Below are 23,714 nucleotides of genomic sequence, written 5' to 3' on the forward strand. Positions count from 1 at the left end.
TGATTCTGCTGCCAAAACTCTCAGGAAAGAGGAAGGCAGGTCGATATCCTGGCAGAAGTCACTGAAATTCCTGGATGAACAATCTATTTTATTACACGGGACTCTTTAAGAACTACCAAGGCATCAAAACTGTGTTTTTTCAGGGAATTCCCTGACAGTCCAGTGGTTAGGGCTCAGCACTTTCATTGCTGGGGCCAGAGTTCAATCATGGTCAGGGAATAAGCTCCCACAAGCCACACAGCACAGTCAAAAAAACACATCTTTAAAAGAAAAAACTTTTTTATTTATGGAGGTATTCTTACTGTTAACACAGGTCAGATAAAAGTTTTAGTTCAGAATACTAAAGTTCTCCCAGGTATTCTCTCAAAGGACTGGGAAGTAAATCTCACTAAAATAATAATGAACCCCAACTCATTATCTTGTTTATAATATGAATTCTTGTCTTGGTTAAGAATATAAATGAAGTAACTAATTCAGTTGCCCTTACATTAGAAATTTAGCAACCCATGAGGACCAGACTTCCACATGGACCAGCATCTAAAAAGGCTACTTGTATAAGAAATGATGTGCATTGCTAAAAGATTTGTTTTTCTGGAAAAAAAAATACAAATAAAATGCTGCTGCATGAATCTCTATAATGTAAATCATATTTCTGCTTTTGATATTTACTATAGGTTTGAAGATATGTTTCCTTGGAAAGTTTAATTCTAAAATGTCGGTGGAGAAAACACAAGGAGGCCTAAAAGCTGTTTGAATTTCACATCACTACGGTTAGGAGGAGCAACTTATGCTTTCATTTTTTACTATTTCCCATCAGTGCCAGGTGAGACAAGCAACAAATAGTCTTCTGTGCAGATGCCAATTCCTGGCATTTCATGGAGCAATTAATGCCAGTGCCAGACAGGTGTGCCCTCAGGAGGAAAATGATCACCTTTGTCTACAGCTGTGTCATCCATCAAACCAGTTTTTCCCTTTCAAAATGCTATTATTTTTCCATGGGTCAATATCCTTATACATATAAAATATCAGTTTCATTTAAAATGTGCATAGTTTTGAAAGAACATGCCTTGTAAGATCTTACCATCAAATCTCTAAAATTAAAATAGCATTATATTCATTTGTCCCTTTCATATACATTTTAATTATTTATTTTGAATTGAAGTATAGTTGCTGTACAATATATTACAGGTGTACAATATAGTGATTCAAAAATTTCACAGGTTATACTCCATTTATAGTTATTATAAAATATTAGCTATTTTCCATGTGTTGCATAATATATCCTTGGAGCTTATATTATACCTAGTAGTTTGTACTTCTTAATCCCTCACCCACATATTACCTATATTACCTCTCCCCTCCTGCCTCCTCTCCCCACTGGTAACAACGAGGTTGTTCTTTGTATCTTTGAGTCTGCTTCTTTTTTGTATTATTCACTAATTTGTTGTATTTTTTAGAATTCACATGTAAGTTATATCATGGAGATTTGTCTTTCTCTGACTTATTTCATTTAGCATAATGCCCACCAAGTCCATCCATATTGTTGGAAATGGCAAAATCTCATTCTTTTTATGGCTGAGGAGTATTACAATGTATGTATGTGTATACACACACACACACACACACACATCTTCTTCACCCATTCATCTGTTGATGGAGACTTAGGTTGCTTCCATATCTTGGCAATTGTAAATAATACTGCTATGAATATTAGGGTGCATGTATTCTTTTGAATTAGTGTTTATTGAGCACATTCTATCAAAAAGCACATTTAAGAAAATGGGAAACAGCCTGGAAGCAGGGCTCCATTGTATTAATCAGAACATAACATAACATACATAACAGAACATAATCATAACATCAGGGCCTGAGCATTTTCTTTATGCATATTATTACACTTAATTCCCATGTCTCTGTATAATAGTTATTATGCTTATTTTGGTCAAAGAGAAAGCTAGAGTTCAGAGTTAAAGTACTTTGCTTAGTACTATCCACTAAGTAGCAGAACTATGAGTTTAAGAATGATATGACACAACCCCTGGACCAATATTCCCCATTATAATGAGGTACACAGTGGCTGGGGGTAGAAGCTTCAAAAAAAAAAGCAAAAAACAAATAATGCAGGGTAAGAAAATATATGTGTCTATAAGGAAATGCTCTAGGAGATTTCTTCTTTAGGGTAGGGAGCTACATGAAGATGGCAATCATCCAGTTTGGCTTGATTCTTCTTGAGGTGGCAAGACATCGTTCATCATTTCTTTAACTCTGTTCATCTGAATTATGAATGTCCAACAGACATCAATTTGCTGTGCAAAGGAAGTATGTTCTTCACAGTTGCCAAGAGACAGAATATGATCAATCTTATAAATTATATCTGTCACTGAGAGATTTCAAAATACACTAGCATATTAAAAGCTCCATGAATTCCCACAATATAGAAACTCTCTTTATATAATGAAGTCTATTCCCAACTTATTTAACAGGGCTTGGTGGCAAGGAACCTTTTTACTTGTTTATTTAGAACTATGAACAACTTTAGAATACTACACTGCTGATAATGAACACAGCAAGGTTCACAAATCCTAATTAAAAACAAACCAGCTAGAAAAATGGTACAGATGAACCTATTTACAAAGCAGAAATAGAGATACAGATGTAGAGAACAAAAATATGGACACCAAGGAGGGGAAAGAGGGGGTCGGATGAGTTGGGATTGACATATATACACTACTATATATAAAATAGGTAACTAATGAGAACCTACTGCATAGCACAGGAAACTCTATTCAATGCTCTATGGTGACCTAAATGAGAAGGAAATCCGACAAAGGGGATATATGTATATATACAGTTGATTTGCTTTGCTGATGACACTACCCTTTTGGCAGAAAGCAAAGAACTAAAGAGGAGAGTGAAGAAGTTAGCTTAAAGCTCAACATTCAGAAAACTAAGATCATGGCATCCAGTCCCATCACTTCATGCCAAATAGATGGGGAAACAATGGAAGAAGTGACAGACTTCATTTTTTTGGACTCCAAAATAACTGCAGATGGTTATTGCAACCATGAAATTAAAAGACACTTGCTCCTTGGAGGAACTGTGACCAACCGAGACAGCATATTAAAAAGCAGAGACATTACTTTGCCAACAAAGGTCCATCTAGTCAAAGATATGGTTTTTCTAGTAGTCATGTATGGATGTCAGAGTCGGACTATAAAGAAAGCTGAGCGCGGAAGAAGTAATGCTTTTGAACTGTGGTGCTGGAGAAGACTCTTGCAAGTCCCTTGGACTGCAAGGAGATCCAACCAGTCCATCCTAAAGGAAATCAGTCCTGGGTGTTCACTGGAAGGACTGATGCTGAAGCTGAAACTCCAATACTTTGGCCACCTGATGCGAAGAACTGACTCACTGGAAAAGACCCTGATGCTGGGAAGGATTAAAGGCAGGAGAAGGGGATGACAGAGGATGAGATGGTTGGATGGCATCACCGACTTGATGGACATGAGTCTGAGTAAACTCTGGGAGTTGGTGATGGACAGGGAAGTCTGGCATGCTGCAGTCCATAGTCACAAAGAGTTGGACAGGACTGAGCAACTGAACCGAACTGATAAAGCAACTATACTGTAACAATTTTTTTTTTCAAAACTAGCAAAAAGCAAACTTAAAGAAGTTAGTTTCCACCAGTTCTGAGTGGGGTACTTTCCTTGAGGAATTGTATGTGTTTCTTAGGGCTTCTGTAACAAAGTACAACAAAGGGGGTGGTTTTAGACAACAGAAATTGACTCTCTCTCAGTTGCTCAGGTTAAAGATCTGAAATCAAGGTGTCAGTGGCACCATGCCCTCCATATTGGCTCTAGGGGCGTATCCTTTCTTATGTCTTCGTAAGTATACAGGTAATTATCGGCAATCTGAGCATGCCTTGTCCTGTCCACACCACTCCACTCACATGGCATCCACCCTGTGTGTTATCGCATCATCTTCCCTCTGGGGGTCTCTGTTCCTATTTCTCTCTTCTTACAGGGACACCAATCACAGGGTTTGAGCCCACCTAATCCAGTATGACTTCATTTTACTTATTTTTTTAATATAAATTTATTTATTTTAATTGGAGACTAATTACTTCACAATACTGTATTGGTTTTGCCATACATCTACATGAATCCACCACGGGTGTACACGTGTTCCCCATCCTGAACCCCCCTCCCACCTCCCTCCCCAACCATCCCTCTGGGTCATCCCAGTGCACCAGCCCCGAGCATACTGTATCATGCATCGAACCTGGACTGGCGATTCATTTCACATATGATATTATACATGTTTCAATGCCATTCTCCCAAATCATCCCACCCTCGCCCTCTCCCACAGAGTCCAAAAGACTGTTCTATACATCTGTGTCTCTTTTGCTGTCTCGCATACAGGGTTGTCGTTACCATCTTTCTAAACTCCATATATATGCGTAAGACCAGAAACTATAAAACTCCTAGAGGAGAACATAGGCAAAACACTCTCTGACATAAATCACAGTAGGATCCTCTATGACTCACCTCCCAGAATATTGGAAATAAAAGCAAAAATAAACAAATGGGACCTAATTAAAATTAAAAGCTTCTACACAACAAAGGAAACTATAAGCAAGGTGAAAAGACAGCCTTCAGAATGGGAGAAAATAATAGCAAATGAAGCAACTGACAAACAACTAATCTCAAAAATATACAAGCAACTCCTGCAGCTCAATTCCAGAAAAATAAACGATCCAATCAAAAAATGGGCCAAAGAACTAAACAGACATTTCTCCAAAGAAGACATACAGATGGCTAACAAACACATGAAAAGATGCTCAACATCACTCATTATCAGAGAAATGCAAATCAAAACCACAATGAGGTACCATTTCACGCCAGTCAGAATGGCTGCGATCCAAAAGTCTACAAACAATAAATGCTGGAGAGGGTGTGGAGAAAAGGGAACCCTCTTACACTGTTTGTGGGAATACAAACTAGTACAGCCACTATGGAGAAGATTGTGGAGATTCCTTAAAAAACTGGAAATAAAACTGCCATATGACCCAGCAATCCCACTGCTGGGCATACACACTGAGGAAACCAGAAATGAAAGAGACACGTGTACCCCAAAGTTCATCGCAGCACTGTTTATAGTAGCCAGCGCATGGCAGCAACCTAGATGTCCATAAGCAGGTGAATGGATAAGAAAGCCGTGGTACATATACACAATGGAGTATTACTCAGCCATTAAAAAGAATACATTTGAATCAGTTCTAATGAGGTGGATGAAACTGGAGCCGATTATACAGAGTGAAGTAAGCGAGAAAGAAAAACACCAATACAGTATGACTTCATTTTAATTCACTACATCTGCACAGACTCTGTTTCAACATTCACAGGTTCTAGTTGGAATTTAAAGGGAAACACTATACAACTTAATACTGAAATGTTTACAGGTTTTAAAGCATATCACCATATCACTGGAAAATAATCACAAATTGCTAAGACAGAAGATGTTAAAAGTTCTCCTCACACACACATACAAAATGAGTAACTATGTATGGGATTGGATATTAACCAGCCTTAATCTGGTGATCATTTTGCAATATATACTTTTGGTCACCTGAAAAATATTATATGCTAATTATAAAGTCAATACAAAGAAAATATAATTTGACGTTTCTGTATTTCAATTTATGTCCTACCATATTAAGCAGATTCACAAAGAGTACAAAAAATAATATCATCAGTAATGGATATTCTTGACATGATCTTGATTTTACTGGGAATATTTCCATTGTTTCCTTCTTTAATTTGATAGACCATTTTTAACTTGTTAAAGTAACACCATTCTGTATATATTATAAGAAATGGTTGTTAAATTTCAGAGAATATTTTCAGCACCTATCAGTTTACTGTGACAGTTTTTAGTGACTTGGTTACATTCATAGTCTGTTACATTAAAACATTTTTAAAATGTAAGATTCTCATCTCAGAGTATATGATTGTTACAGTACTGAATTTCGTTTGCTGGTGTTTTAAGTTTTGCACATTTATATTCACAAAGAGGTTTAACTTTAATTTTCTTTTCTAATTTCTGGAGTCTTCATTATCAGTAATATATTAGCTTCATAAAATAAATTCTATCATTTCATATGGTTGGAATAGTTTCTTTGGGCATTATCAATTCATTAAAAACTGATAGAACTCAGCAGTAACTATCCCAGGAGACAAAATTGGAGGACGTTTGTTGATAACTTTATTTGATAGTTAATGGTCTATTCAGGTTTTCTGCTTCATTAGTTTGATTTTGGTCATTTTTCTGTGAAAAAACTAACCATTTCACTGACATTTTCAAACTAGCACAGTTATTGGTTTCCATATACTTATTAATTTTCCTTAAGCAAACCTACATTTGTATGTGTTTTTCCTTTTTTAAAATTAAAAAATTGCTGTTTTGTCTACTTTTAAAAATTACATATTCTTGAGTTTATCACTTGAATTGGTTTTGTTTCCAAGTTAGTATTTCTTTCTCTTGATTGTCTTAATATGATGTTATTCTTTGCAATATTTTATTTTGAAATAATTTCAAGCTTATAGAAAAGTTATAAGAATTGTATAAGTATTTTCTGTCTACTCTTTAACTTAACTCTTATATATCTGCATTACCCCATTTGTTCTATCTATATATGCATGCTGCTGCTGCTGCTGCTGCTGCTAAGTCGCTTCAGTCGTGTCTGACTCTGTGCGACCCCATAGACGGCAGTCCACCAGGCTCCCCCGTCCCTGGGATTCTCCAGGCAAGAACATTTGAGTGGGTTGCCATTTCCTTCTCCAATGCATGAAACTGAAAAGTGAAAGTGAAGTCGCTCAGTCGTGTCTGACTTGTAGCGACCCCATGAACTGCCTACCAGGCTTCTCCATCCATGGGATTTTCCAGGCAAGAGTACTGGAGTGGGTTGCCATTGTCTTCTCCGATACATGCATATGCATATCTATATAAGAATTTTCAAAAAAATTTGAAAGTAACTTAGAGATATAGCATCACTTTATCAATATTTTCATGTGTCTTTCTTGTAAACAAAGATGTTTTCTTACATAACCACAGAAAAATCACAAAACCAGAAAATGTGACATTAATACTAATATCTAATACACAGTTCATATTTCAATTTGTCAATTATTCTGCCTAAGTCCTTTATAGTTATCTTTCTCCTTGGTTCAAAATCTAATCCAAGTTAGATCACACATTGTATTAGTTGTGTGAATTTTATTTTCTTATCTATGAGTTTTTCATCCTTTCTCTTTCTTTGCCTGGATATGTTCCATGAGGCCAGGCCAGTTATTTTAGCAAGTACTTGAATTTGGGTTTGTCTGAGGAATCCTGGTGATTAGATTCAGATTATGCATTTTAGCAGAAATACATATGAAGTTTCATTCAGCCATGAAATTAAAAGATGCCTGCTCATTGGAAGGAAAGCTATGACAAATCTAGACAGCATATTAAAAATCAAATACACCACTTTGCTGACAAAGGTCTGAGTAGTCAAAGCTATGGTTTTCCCAGTAGTCATGTATGGATGTGAGAGTTGGACCATAAAAAAGGCTGAGCACTGAAAAACTGATGCTTTCATGTTGTGGTGTTAGAGAAGACTCTTGAGAGGCCCTTGGGCTGCAAGGAGATCAAACCAGTCAATCCTACAGGAAATCAATACTGAATATTCATTGGAAGGACTGATGCTTAAGCACCAATACTTTGGCCATGTGATGTGAAGAGCCGACTCATTGGAAAAGCCCCTGATGCTGGGAAAGATTGAAGGCAAAGGGTGTAGAGGAGGGCAGAGGATGAGATGGTCAGATAGCATCACCTAGTCAATGCACATGAATGTAGCAAACTTGGGAAATAGTGGAGAACAGAGAAGCCTTGTGTGCTACATTCCATGGGGTGGCAAAGAATCAGATACTAAGCGACTGAACAACAAGTGTGAAGGATACATAATCTATTAATCTATATGATCAATACATACAATATTAACTGTATAAATTAACTGAACTTTATATACCATCAATGAATAGGTAAAAATAAAACTTTAAAATATAATTTTATTTGCAATCCTTTAAAAGTGAAACACTTAGGTACAAATCTTATAAAATATTTTTAGGACTTACAAGCTAAAAACCACAAAACATGGGTGAAAGAAATCTAAGTCTTAATAACGGAGAGACAAACAGCTCATGGATTGGAACACTCATCCTATTAAAAGTCTTATTTCTCCAAACTGATATATGTGTTTAATAAAATTCTTATCAAAATTATTTCACTTTTGATAGCTATATAGATGATTTTTTTAAAAATGCAAAAGCCTGGGCAAAGAAACTGGAATAACTGACGCTATTTAGTTGAAAAAGAAAAATAACATAGAAGGACTTGCTCCACCTAATTTCAGGATTTATGATAAAGTTTTAGTTCCTAAGACCATGTGGCATTGATGAAGGAGCAGACATATGGATCAATGGAGCAGAATACAGAACCCAAAAATAGCTTCACACAAGTACAACCAACTAATATTTGACAAATATGCAAATGCAGTTACAGGCAGGGAGGTCAGTTTTGTTAATGAAGCAACTGGATAACTATTTACAAAAAATTAAAAATGTGCCCTAAACCTCCCATCTTCTATAAAAACTAACAAAATGGAGCATACATTTAAATGTACAATATAATACTATACTTTTAAAAGAAAAAAAAGAAAATCTGGAATCTAAAACTCAGTGAATTATTTTTACCATATCAAAAGCATGATCCCAAAAGTGAAAGATCAATAAATTGGACTTCATCAAAACAAAATTCCTTACTCTTTAGTGCCACACTGTGTAATGTGCCACTCATATCAGCCAAAGGACTTATATCTGTAACATATGAAGAACTCTGAAAACTCAGCAGTTTGAAAAAAATCTGCTTAGAAAATGGGCGAAAAAGACATGAAGAAACACTTCACCAAAGACAACAGAAAGATGACAGAGAAACATGTGAGAAGATGTTTAACACTACAAGCTACTAGGGAAAATGCAAATATCCTGATGAGACAACCCATACCAATAGGAAGAGCAAAAAATAAAAGTAAAATAGTTACAATACCAAATGCTCACAACAATGTAGACCGACCGGATCTCTCCCACATTGCTGGTGGTTACATAAAACGGCACAGCTGCTCCGGAAAACGGTACCGTGTGGGACTATGTACATTCCACACAGTGGAACGTGAGGCAGCAATAAAAAGGAACACACAAACACAAGCAACCTGGATGGCTCTCAAGGGGATTCTGCTGAATGAAATAAAAAAACAGTCTCCAAAGGTCACATGGTATATTTACACATTTGCATAACTTTCTCAAAATGACAAACTATGCGGCAGAGAACAAAGCAGTGGTTGCCCAGGATCGGAATGGAAGGAGTACATACAACTGTAAAGGAGGAGCTCAGGGGAGAATTTTGAGGAGATGGAAAAATTTAATTGCATGGATGATTACAGGAATTTCCACAAATAATAAAAAGCCAGAGAACTATACTTACCTATTAAACCAATGTCAGTTTCCTAGTCTTGATGCTATATGTTACATAAACTCTAACCACTGAGGGAAACTGCATGAAGGCTAACAGAATTTCTCTGTAATACCTACGTAACTTTTCCTATTAATTCATTAGTATTTCAAAGTTTAAATTTTAAAAGTTAATGACATGTGTCAATCATTATTGAGCTGTATCAATAAGAAATTGTGATACAATATCCTTTCTATTGCCTTATTTTGTTAAAATAATGGTAATAAATTCTACAAATACTTTTCAAACTGTTTCACAGACACAAAACAATTGTTCTACAAAGAGCATATTTGGTTTCCATACTAAAAAAATTGGAGGCATAAGATATTTGGAAAAATTCTATTTATAGTATCAGCTTTTTGAAAATTCACACTGCAGGATCCAGAGAAACCCCTCACATAGAAGTTTGTCTTCTCTGAAATGCAGCACTTGGATGCAATCTCGAAAACGACAGAATGATCTCTGTTCGTTTCCAGGGCAAACCATTCAACAGCACAGTAATCCAAATCTATGCCCCAACCAGTAACACTGAAGAAGCTGATGTAGAATGGTTCTATGAAGACCTACAAGACCTTTTAGAACTAACACTCAAAAAAGATGTCCTTTTCATTATAGGAGACTGGAATGCAAGAGTAGGAAGTCAAGAAACACCTGGGGTAACAGGCAAATTTGGACTTGGAATACAGAATGAAACAGGGCAAAGGCTAACAGAGTTTTGCCAAGAGAATGCACTGGTCATAGCAAACACCCTCTTTCAACAACACAAGAGAAGACTCTATACATGGACATCACCAGATGGTCAACACCAGAATCAGATTGATTATATTCTTTTCAGCCAAAGATGGAGAAGCTCTATACAGTCAGCAAAAACAAGACCAGGAGCTGACTGTGGCTCAGACATAAACTCCTTTTTGCCAAATTCAGACTTAAATTGAAGAAAGTAGGGAAAACCACTAGAGCATTCAGGTATGACCTAAATCAAATCCCTTATGATTATACAGTAAAAGTGAGAAATAGATTTAAGGAACTAGATCTATAGATAGAGTGCCTGATAAACTATGGACAGAGGTTCGTGACATTGTACAGGAGACAGGGATCAAGACCATCCCCATGGAAAAGAAATGCAAAAAAGCAAAATGGCTGTCTGGGGAGGCCTTACAAATAGCTGTGAAAAGAAGAGAAGTGAAAAGCAAAGGAGAAAAGGAAAGATATAAGCATCTGAATGCAGAGTTCCAAAGAATAACAAGGAGAGATAAGAAAGCCTTCCTCAGCAATCAATGCAAAGAAATAGAGGAAAACAGAATGGGAAAGACTAGAGATCTCTTCAAGAAAATTAGAGATACCAAGGGAACATTACATGCAAAGTTGGGCTTGACAAAGGACAGAAATGGTATGGACCTAACAGAAGCAGAAGATATTAAGAAGAGGTGGCAAGAATACACAGAAGAACTGTACAAAAAAGATCTTCATGATCCAGATAATCACGATGGTGTGATCACTCACCTAGAGGCAGACATCCTGGAATGTGAAGTCAAGTGGGCCTTAGAAAGCATCACTATGAACAAAGCTAGTGGAGGTGATAGAATTCCAGTTGAGCTATTTCTAATCCTGAAAGATGATGCTGTGAAAGTGCTGCACTCAATATGCCAGCAAATCTGGAAAACTCAGCAGTGGCCACAGGACTGGAAAAGGTCAGTTTTCATTCCAATCCCAAAGAAAGGAAATGCCAAAGAATGCTCAAACTATCACACAATTGCACTCATCTCACATGCTAGTAAAGCAATGCTCAAAATTCTCCAAGCCAGGCTTCAGCAATACATGATCCGTGAACTTTCAGATGTTCAAGCTGGTTTTAGAAAAGGCAGAGGAACCAGAGATCAAATTGCTAACATCTGCTGGATCATTGAAAAAGCAAGAGAATTCCAGAAAACCATCTATTTCTGCTTTATTGACTATGCCAAAGCCTTTGACTGTGTGGATCACAATCAACTGTGGAAAATTCTGAAAGAGATGGGAATACCAGACCACCTGACCTGCCTCTTGAGAAACCTATATGCAGGTCAGGAAGCAACAGTTAGAACTGGACATGGAACAACAGACTGGTTCCAAATAGGAAAAAGAGTACGTCAAGGCTGTATATTGTCACCCTGCTTACTTAACTTATATGCAGAGTACATCATGAGAAACGCTGGGCTGGAAGAAGCACAAGCTGGAATCAAGATTGCTGGGAGAAATATCAATCACCTCAGATATGCAGATGACACCACCCTTATGGCAGAAAGTGAAGAGGAACTAAAAAGCCTCTTGATGAAAGTGAAAGAGGAGAGTGAAAAAGTTGGCTTAAAGCTCAACATTCAGAAAACGAAGATCATGGCATCTGGTCCCATTACTTCATGAGAAATAGATGAGGAAACAGTGGAAACAGTGTCAGACTTTATTTTTCTGGGCTCCAAAATCACTGCAGATGGTGATTGCAGCCATGAAATTAAAAGACGTTTACTCCTTGGAAGGAACGTTATGACCAACCTAGATCACATATTGAAAAGCAAAGACATTACTTTGCTAACAAAGGTCTGTCTAGTCAAGGCTATGGTTTTTCCAGTGGTCATGTCTGGATGTGAGAGTTGGACTGTGAAGAAAGCTGATCGCCGAAGAATTGATGCTTTTGAGCTGTGGTGTTGGAGAAGACTCTTGAGAGTCCCTTGGACTGCAAGGAGATCCAACCAGTCCATTCTAAAGGATATCAGTCCTGGGTATTCTTTGGAAGGAATGATGCTAAAGCTGAAACTCCAGTACTTTGGCCACTTCATGCGAAGAGTTGACTTATTGGAAAAGACTCTGATGCTGGGAGGGATTGGGAGCAGGAGGAGAAGGGGACGACAGAGGATGAGATGGCTGGATGGCATCACCAACTCAATGGACATGAGTTTGGGTGAACTCTGGGAGTTGGTGATGGACTGGGAGCCCTGGTGTGCTGCAGTTTATGGGGTCGCAAAGAGTCGGACATGACTGAGCGACTGAATTGATGACTACCTGATTTCATAATTTGGAAAATAGTATTCTAATGCATGTCACTTACAAAACTGTTGGTGTGAGTGGGGATCAGTGTCAGTAATTTTGGAAAGACAATGAAAGCTTCCTGAGCTCCAGTCACTTGACTACAGCCTGCAAATAATGAACTCCTGAAGCTTAAGATAGCTGATCCTTCACAGAAGGTCTGGTTTATTAGCATTGTGATACCGGACCTACTTTCTAACATAATCTCCCAAAGAAAGCAAAAGCTATTCATCGTGCATGATGAATAAAGTCTCTGAAAATATACCAGTTGTTTTCAAGGTGATGTAAAGTTTATGAAAGTTCATGTTGGGAGTATATATTTATATTTATAATATATAAATATATAATTTATATATTATATATTTATATATTCTCTCCCACTTTTATCCATTCAAAAATGCTTTGTACTTACTCTAATGCCCATTCACACTGTGAATGTTTAGGTAACTATTTCTCTAGCTAGACAAGAAGCTCAACAATTCTTCATGTAGCATCTTATTTTTCTTTGTTTTCACTCCAGGTCACTTATATTAATGTTAGAGATGCCCAGTGTTTACCAAATAAATAAATTAAAAGGAAATGCCCAGTATGCAAGGCTAGGTCAGTGGTTTTCAGTGCCCATGACGGTGGACACTGCTGCACTCTCATAAAGGCAGTCTACGCCTTTAAATTCACTTTGGGCGCAACTGAGCACAAATTCTGAAATGCTCAAAAGTTTTAGGTGAAGCACTGGATATTGATGGACACGTAACATTCATAATATAACCTTGTGTGTATGTGTGAGTCATTCAGTCATGACTGACTCTCTTTGACCCCATGGACTAGCTCACCAGGCATCTCTGTCCATGGAATTCTCCAGGCAAGAATACTGGAATGTGTCGCTATTCCTTTCTCCAGGGCTTCTTCCCAACCCAGGGTTTAAACCCAGGTCTCCTACATTGCAGGCAGATTCTTTATCATCTAGCCACCAAGGAAGCCCTAATATAACCTTACAGTGAGTAAAACATTAGATATAGATATAGATATATAGATATAGATATAGATATATCATAGCATCAAACAGTAGCCCCTTCTCCCTCCAACATTCATCAGTTTACTTAAAAAGAGAAAGAATTCTGCTATAACAAATGAGAAAGGACATTCAGGACATAAATGAGTCAACTCAAATGAAGGATAACCCTTTAGGGGAATTACAGTTATACATTCACAGAAACCAAAGGAAATTGTTAGTGATGTGGCAATGATACAGAAAGGGCTGTGTTTTGGTTATTGCTGGCTTTTAAAATATTCTTTAATTAAAAAGAAATCATTCAAATACAACAAATATCACTCGGCTCAAACCCACTGTTTTTTCATTCTTTATTTAAATGTCAGTTTCTCAGTGAGAACTTCTCTGATGGCCCTGTTTAAAACTGCACTTATCCTTATTTTACTGTGTTATTTTACTTACTCTGTTTGTCTGTGACCACCTACACTACCACCATCCATAACGGAAGCTTCATGAGAGCAGGAAGTTTGTCTGTACTGTTCATAGCATTAATCCAAATAGCTAGAAGAAACCCTCACACATGATAGATACTCGATAAATACTTCTGAATAAATACACAAATGTTTATTCTTTAAAATTTCTTCAAATCATCAATAAATTATATCAGGCAATTAAATATATGTACAGCCATTAAATCTTGACTAGAGTATGAATGAATCAATTAAATTCATTAAAATATACAGAATCACTTTCAATATTTAAAACATTAATTATCGCCCATATACAAATCCTGATATATCTGTGCTGCTAAGTCGCTTCAGTCGTGTCTGACTCTGTGCGCATAGATGGCAGCCCACCAGGCTCCCCCGCCCCTGGGATTCTCCAGGCAAGAACACTGGAGTGGGTTGCCATTTCCTTCTCCAATGCGTGAAAGTGAAAAGTGAAAGGGAAGTCGCTCAGTCGTGTCCGACTCTTCACGACCCCATCGACTGCAGCTCACCAGGCTCCTCCATCCATGGGATTTTCCAGGCAAGAGTACTGGAGTGGGTTGCCATTGATATATTTGTATATGTCAATAAAAAATAAAATCATAGCTCTCTCCTCACCAGAAAACTTTTTCAAATGTTTGTTTGTTTAAATGAGTCTTTCTCGAATTTTAGTGTGTATATATACATACATATTTGTTAAAATGCAGTTTATAATCTATAAGTCTGTGGTGGAGCCTGAATTCTAATAAAAATGCTATTTGTGGACCAAAATTTGAGTAACTGAGTTTAGGGAAATTTTTCAACAGTGTTAAATATTATATATATATATATATATATATACTGCACATAAATGTAATATTAAAAATATTTTTAAAAACATTGCATCCAATAATAAAAAATGTGTTTAAAAATATTGGTAATGAATTTAGTAAGGCTACTATTAACTAACTGAGTATAAGAGTTTGATTTACTGTTTATCACCAAGTGTCTAACAGTTGGTATTCTTTCACCAAGAGGGAACCCTAATGTAACTATGGACTGTGGTGATAATGACAACTCCAGTGTAACAAATCAACCCTCTGGTAGGCAACATGTTAGTCAAAGGGAGGCTGTGCATGTATGGGAGTTAGTTTTGCTGTGAACATACAAGTCCTTTAAAAATAAATTCTATTGAAAATTTTAAAAGACAGCCTACAGAATGAGAAAAAATATTTGCAAATCATATATTCAATAATGGCTTAATATCCAGAATATATAGATAACTCCTACACTCAACAATGAAAAAGTACACAATCCTATAAAGAAAAGCACAAAGGACTTCAATAGACATTTATCCAAAGAAGACATGCAAATAGCCATTAAACACAAGAAAAGATGATTAAGACTGTTAGTAATTAGGGAAGGACAAATCAAAACCACAATAAGAGTCTGCTTCATACACTTAAGGATGGCGATAACTTTAAAAAAGGGGGGGGAAGGGGAATAAGTATCAGTTAAGTCCCAGACCACCTTTGGGTTATAAGATAAACACTAGGGCTGTAACACCAACATGATGACTATAGCTAGCACTGTTGTATGGTATATTTGAAAAAAAGAGATTAGATCCTCAGAGTTCTCATTACAAGGAAAAAAGGTTTTCTTCCCCTTTTTATTTTCTGTACCTATACTAAGCTCCCTAATATTGCAATTTTCTCTCCATTTTTTATCTCCTTTAATTTACCCTATAGTTTCTCATACAAAGTATATCGTTTTCCACCTTCTGCCACACTCTGTAATATACAGACACACACGTTCTGTGTGACTTTTGTCTTCTCTACTTCTCTTGCTCATTCTTGATGGAGTCTTGGAAATGTTATCAGTCTTTCTAAATTCTCTCTATCTGACATTTGTGTTCTATTCCATTAATTTGCATTGCAAGCTAATTTCTAATGTAAGAATTTAAGTACATAAAATTTTCACTAAGCACTTTCTTATCTAAATACGACAGGTTTTTTATTACATTATTGTTGTTATTTATTTAAAACATATTCTAGCTTTTACTGTAATTTTTTGGGGGGAGCCATGGGTTATTAAACATGTCTTTCTTCTAAGTAACAAGGATTTTTCTTGTTTTTGCCTTAGAACTGAATTCCAGACTAATTAAAGGATCAATCCATGTCACTTTAATCCACTTAAAATTACTGATATTTAGTGTTTAATAATTTTGTATGTACTTGAAATAGATGTCTGCAGTTGAGAAATACAGATTATTAATACAAGTGCCCATTAAGTTCAGATTATTAAATAATTATGCTGGTCAAATATCCTGTATCTTTGCTAATCACAGTTCAGAATTAAATTATTTTGAGTTTCCCTGAGATACTCTTAGTTACGTACCAACAATAAATATGCTAATTGGAATATATAGGAAAACAAAAACATGACAGTTTTCTAAGGAGCCTCTACACCAATGGGAAAAAAATGTTTAAGATTTCAGATTTCTCAGATACACAAATCACTTTCTTTTTGACTATTTCCTGTATTTTCTAATATTTTATATCATAAAATAAAAAGTTATATTTCAACTTTCAGCCAAATTTTGCTTTCTGAGCCTATACTGCTCTACAGAAAATTAAAGCCACAGATACTTTGATGTATAAAGGATTATTTTATTTTCCTCTGTCAGAAATAGTCTATGTCTTTAAAAAATAGCTCATTTTTTTTCTATATCTAGGTGGTATATTTATACCAAATGATATTTTAGAAGTTTTATTAGAGTTGTGATACTTGTTCAACCTTTACTTAGCATCTCAAAAAGTAAATAAATAAAATGAAAGAAACAAAAGAAGCACATACAAGTTCCAAAGATCATGAAACTTAAGGCTAAATTCTTGGTTGGTTGTCAGCCAAACTTCTGAAATCAGTTGCTATGGTGATTTTTTTAAAGCTTTTCTTCCTATTCCTCTGGGACTAATTAAAGCATCAAAGTTTACAGTATATGGAGGGTTAGCACTCATTATTCATATAGCAGGTTCTAGCCACTTATAATTAAAACATTTAAAACCATCAATATAGGAATGCAATTGAAGTTTTTAAATACATAATAAAATAAGCAGTGCTATATAAAAATAAATCAAGTTCATATAATAAGATCCAATATTGAAATGTGGGATTTTTTTTTTTAAGGTTTGCTGTAACTTGGTTATTTTTTCTAAGGAGCTAAAAAATATTCTTCTTATGTAATATCAGGAACTAATTCACCTTTCTACTCCAGTATTACTGATATCATGGCCCATTCAAATCATAGAGAGACTGGGAAATTGGCTCACCAAAAAGCACCTTCTGATACAACTTTTCCTCCAAAGGCTTATAATGATTTTTGTCTTTAGTTTACCATACAAAAGAGCTACCAAGACAACAAATTTCAATGCATTTCTCTGACCCTCTCAGTATATCAGTATCCCCTTCCAAACACAGATAGAAGATACTTAGAAATATTTATAACATTATTATCTAAACACAAAGAGTAAAATTCAGCCAGAAATAAAATGTTACTGTAAACACTGAAAAAATGCATTAAATCATATCTTGGGAAAGATATAAATTGGCAACATTGCAAATAAAATTCAAGAGCATAATATCTGTTCTATTTGACTGATAACCTAACAAATTTGTGAGATACTCATATGAAAATGACAATGAAGAAAACGGAAAAGCATTCGATGCAGAAAATGACTAAATATGCAGCAAAAATATTCATAAGATACAGATAAATATTAGTTAAGAATGTAAGATTAGCCACACAGTTTTGCTTGGTTTGTATATTAGTAACAATGGATATTATAAGACATAATCCACAATTGAAGCAACAGTTATTGGATAGAAACAAGATTTCTACATCTATAAGATCTTTGGTTTTCCTAAGATGCAGCTGTACATAGAGGTGGTATGGTATTATAGCTTTGGCAAAGCAGTGAATCATAAACCAAAGTATCTGGAAACTTGGATCAACTCTGCCAGTGCCAATTTTATGAAATTTGACCTAATCTCAGCCATTCTTGTCAGCAGCTTTATCCATGGAAATCACTAATAATTAATATCTTTCCCCCCCCACCCCATGGGTTTCTGTGACGATCAATTGGAGATTAATAGATAAAAGGGCTTTAAATGTTGAAAGTTGTATATAAACATGAGCTCTTATTATACTGAAGTTGTTCTTGTGATTCCAGATTTGGTTTCAAGAGGCAAAAAATAAAAAAGATCAAACTGAAACACACTAGCCCTGAAATTATTACTAGTAATAGTGGAATAATTTGTCTTAGTGGAATAATTAACCTTCATTTTGACAATTTCACGGACTTCCCTGGATGAGCACATATGGCCCATTTAACTAAGGATGGTTTAATAGGTGCTGTTTATTACAAGTTATAACAATACTACACAGCTTATAACAATATTACACAGCTGATATATATTTCCCTTAGGAGATAATTTTATACATTATCTGGATATTGATTTTGTTTTAATCCACTTCTCCCAGATCATAATTGACTCAAGGGAATGACAATTCCCTGAAATACATCAAAGCATCAAGGCTTGTCAACCTGCACAAGTTGGCTTTGATGGATGTTTGGCTTGTCTTCTCCTCCAAAATTTATTTTATGTAGAAAATACATGTTTCAATTCAGTTTGTCTTTGAAGACATCTATTTTCCAGTTAACCTCCAATTCTTCACACACAAACACAAAGTCGCTGATTAGTTTCAAATGACATGTTTTTAAATGACTTAAGTAAATTAAGTATTGCATTTAGAATCATTAAAATGTATTTGAATGGTTAAAGTACCTTACTTGCCTAGGCTTCTCCAATTATATACACTCTGTATTTTTCATCAATGAACCCATCGCAGGGAGGGAAGCGGTAGAGATACAGATGACAGGAAGGAAACAGAACATGTGCACTCACCACAGATGAAAGGAGTCTCATCTGAATTATCAGCACAGTCATTCACAAAATCACATAGCTTGTCCTTGGCAATGCAGTGCTTGTTAGCGCACGTGAATTCTTGAGCAGTACATGTTCTGTCTGCGCTTAGAAGTGGGGAACAATCTTGAAAGGAAATATCATCCACTGCTACATCTCCTATGTAACTGATACCACGTTTTGCCCTGAAGACAATCTTTAAAAGAAAAAAATAAAACCACTGAAAAAAACATCAGTAGACTCATTCATCAAGAATTTAAAACTTGGGAGACTGGGATAAACGTACATAGACTATCGATGCTGTTGTTTCGTTGCTAAGTCATGTCGACTGTTTTGCTACCCCGTGGACTGTAGCCCTCCAGGCTTCTCTGTCCATGGGAGTTCTCAGGCAGGAATACTGGAATGGGTAGCCTTTTCCTTCTCCAGGTGATCTTCCCAACCCAGGGGTCAAACCCACGTCTCCTGCACTGGCAGGCAGAGTTTTTACCACTGAGCCACCTCAGCTTGGACACACTTTTGATACTATGTATAAAATAGATAACTAATGTGAATCTACCGTATAGCACAGGGAATTCTACTCAACACTCTGTGATGACCTAAACGGGAAGAAAATCCGAAACTGAGGGAATATATATATATATAGCTGATTCACTTTGTTTTATGGTAGAAACTAACACAACGTTGTAATGCAATGCACTCCAATAAAAATTGTTTAAAAATTTAAAAATAGAATTCAAAACCTGGGACAAACAGTAAATACAGTACAGAACATAGGGCTTGAATCTGATAAAAATGACCCTGCAATCCGTATGACGAAACTGACCCAGGAAGTTGGAGGGACACTGAAGATCTGTAGCAGACTCAACACATAACGTGTGAGCAGCAACCCTAGTGCCTCTTGTCTAGATTTTTGAAGATGGGGCCTGAGAAACTGGCAGGAGCCACCTATCACTGCTGCCTCTGCAAACCTCAGGGCCAAAACAAGACCTGGGCGCTTGACAGCCTCAACAAACATAGAAGTAGGAGGCCCACCAGGTGACAGAATGTACCTAGAGACAGAAGATACAAGCATCCTTTCTTTTTTTTAAATTTTATCCACTTCTTACCATTTTTCTGATCTATTCAACTAGTGTTTATCAAAAACATACCAAACCTCAAAACTATGAATTTTTTAAAAATTGGCCACCTCTTTGGACTTGACGTAATTGGGATTTGTCTTTGATTAAAGGATGTGATGAGCAAAATTCTCAAGTGTGTCACTGTTGGTCAGTGAGATGTCACTTCTATGGATTTTGATAGAAATGATGGAAAATAGAATAACAGTACTCACTAAAGTTTTCTAAGTGAAACTAATTCAGATAGTTTCTATTAAATTTGTCTGCAAGCTAAATATGTATTTGTGTGTTAACAGGAAATAGTCATATATTTTAAAGCAAACTTGGGACAATTAGAGATGAGTTAATAAGAAATACCTATTTATTGTCATCAAACTCTCAAACATCTTTTTACCAAATCTAAACAACTATTTTTAGTTTTTCCTTAAGATATGATATATTTTTATACTACTATATGAAAAACCTAGGTGTTTTCCTTTTAAGATAATAACTGAAAATTCACATCTTTTACATTATAAAAAATATACATTTTTATGTACAATAAATTCATGTATCAAATTTACATAAAAGGAAAAAATTATTTTTTTTCATAGCAGTTGTACTGGAAAAGAAAAATAAATTTGTAAGATATATTAAGAGATTGGCTGTGATTAAGAAGAGGTAAAGTTAGAATTATAAAGATAACTTTTTTATAAGAAAAATTAAGTCCAAGACAAATGGATACACAAACTGAAACAGATATTCAATTACTGGATTATCTGAACTCTTAAATATATAGTGCATTGCTTCTGATTAAGAAATTATATAATTAAAGTATCTCAATATTCATTTATTTGTCATCCTATAGATACAACCTTAGGTACTTTGCCATAATCCAATGGTCAAAATATCACTTACGTGTCAACATTCCACACAATGTTGGTTAAGATTCCATAGACTTTAATACTGAATGTCATTAAACATTTTTAAAAGCACAAGCATATCTTCCTTTTCTAGTTGCTTTAGGTGTAGAGTTAGGTTATTTATTTGACTTTTTTCTTGTTTCTTGAGGTGTGCCTGTATTGCTATGAACTTTCCCCTTAGGACTGCTTTTACTGTGTCCCACAGGTTTTGGGTTGTTGTGTTTTCATTTTCATTCGTTTCTATGCAAATTTTGATTTCTTTTTTGATTTCTTCTGTGATTTGTTGGTTATTCAGCAGCATGTTGTTCAGCCTCCATATGTTGGAATTTTTAATAGTTTTTCTCCTGTAATTGAGATCTAATCTTACTGCATTATGGTCAGAAAAAATGCTTCGGATGATTTCTATTTTTTTGAATTTACCAAGGCTAGCTTTATGGCCCAGGATGTGATCTATCCTGGAGAAGGTTCCATGTGCGCTAGAGAAAAAGGTGAAATTCATTGTTTTGGGATGAAATGTCCTATAGATATCAATTAGGTCTAACTGGTCTATTTTATCGTTTAAAGTTTGTGTTTCCTTGTTAATTTTCTGTTTAGTTGATCTATCCATAGGTGTAAGTGGGGTATTAAAGTCTCCCATTATTATTGTGTTATTGTTAATTTCTCCTTTCATACTTGTTAGCATTTGTCTTACGTACTGTGGTGCTCCCGTGTTGGGTGCATATATATTTATAATTGTTATATCTTCTTCTTGGATTGATCCTTTGATCATTATGTAGTGACCTTCTTTGTCTCTTTTCACAGCCTTTGTTTTAAAGTCTATTTTATCTGATATGAGTATTGCTACTCCTGCTTTCTTTTGGTCCCTATTTGCATGGAAAATCTTTTTCCAGCCCTTCACTTTCAGTCTGTATGTGTCCCCTGTTTTGAGGTGGGTCTCTTGTAGACAACATATGTAGGGGTCTTGTTTTTGTATCCATTCAGCCAGTCTTTGTCTTTTGGTTGGGGCATTCAACCCATTTCCAGATGGCTTCACAGCTGAATTCTACCAAAAATTTAGAGAAGAGCTGACACCTATCCTGCTCAAACTCTTCCAAAAAATTGCAGAGGAAGGTAAACTTCCAAACTCATTCTATGAGGCCACCATCACCCTAATACCAAAACCTGACAAAGATGCCACAAAAAAAGAAAACTACAGGCCAATATCACTGATGAACATAGACGCAAAAATCCTTAACAAAATTCTAGCAATCAGAATCCAACAACACATTAAAAAGATCATACACCATGATCAAGTGGGCTTTATCCCAGGGATGCAAGGATTCTTCAATATCCGCAAATCAATCAATGTAATACACCACATTAACAAATTGAAAAATAAAAACCATATGATTATCTCAATAGATGCAGGGAAAGCCTCTGACAAAATTCAACATCCATTTATGATAAAAACTCTCCAGAAAGCAGGAATAGAAGGAACATACCTCAACATAATAAAAGCTATATATGACAAACCCACAGCAAACATTATCCTCAATGGTGAAAAATTGAAAGCAGTTCCTCTAAAGTCAGGAACAAGACAAGGGTGCCCACTTTCACCATTACTATTCAACATAGTTTTGGAAGTTTTGGCCACAGCAATCAGAGCAGAAAAAGAAATAAAAGGAATCCAAATTGGAAAAGAAGAAGTAAAACTCTCACTATTTGCAGATGACATGATCCTCTACATAGAAAACCCTAAAGATTCCACCAGAAAATTACTAGAAATAATCAATGACTATAGTAAAGTTGCAGGATATAAAATCAACACACAGAAATCCCTTGCATTCCTATACACTAATAATGAGAAAACAGAGAGAGAACTTAAGGAAACAATTCCATTCACCATTGCAATGGAAAGAATAAAATACTTAGGAATATATCTACCTAAAGAAACTAAAGACCTATATATAGAAAACTATAAAACACTGGTGAAAGAAATCAAAGAGGACACTAACAGATGGAGAAATATACCATGTTCATGGATTGGAACAATCAATATAGTGAAAATGAGTATACTACCCAAAGCAATTTATAGATTCAACGCAATCCCTATTAAGCTACCAACAATATTCTTCACAGAGCTAGAACAAATAATTTCACAATTTGTATGGAAAAACAAAAAACCTCGAATAGCCAAAGCGATCTTGAGAAAGAAAAATGGAACTGGAGGAATCAACCTACCTGACTTCAGGCTCTACTACAAAGCCACAGTTATCAAGACAGTATGGTACTGGCACAAAGACAGAAATATAGATCAATGGAACAAAATAGAAAGCCCAGAGATAAATCCACGCACATATGGACACCTTATCTTTGACAAAGGAGGCAGGAATATACAATGGATTAAAGACAATCTCTTTAACAAGTGGTGCTGGGAAATCTGGTCAACCACTTGTAAAAGAATGAAACTAGACCACTTTCTAACACCATACACAAAAATAAACTCAAAATGGATTAAAGATCTCAACATAAGACCAGAAAGTATAAAACTCCTAGAGGAGAACATAGGCAAAACACTCTCTGACATACATCACAGCAGGATCCTCTATGACCCACCTCC

At 35.7% G+C, this 23,714-nt stretch overlaps 1 protein-coding gene across 1 annotated transcript in view; it reads right to left on the reverse strand.

The window, feature by feature from the left end:
* The window catches only part of MALRD1 (MAM and LDL receptor class A domain containing 1), a 570,138-nt gene that overhangs the window by 341,533 nt on the left and 204,891 nt on the right, over positions 1 to 23,714 (reverse strand). The window contains exon 24 of the mRNA XM_027560003.1: positions 19,081 to 19,294. Within this exon, the coding sequence (XP_027415804.1) occupies positions 19,081 to 19,294 (214 nt within the window). The remainder of the gene's footprint in view (positions 1 to 19,080; positions 19,295 to 23,714) is intronic.

This window comes from Bos indicus x Bos taurus, chromosome 13 (genome assembly GCF_003369695.1).
Source record: "Bos indicus x Bos taurus breed Angus x Brahman F1 hybrid chromosome 13, Bos_hybrid_MaternalHap_v2.0, whole genome shotgun sequence".
Taxonomy (NCBI): Eukaryota; Metazoa; Chordata; class Mammalia; order Artiodactyla; family Bovidae; genus Bos; species Bos indicus x Bos taurus.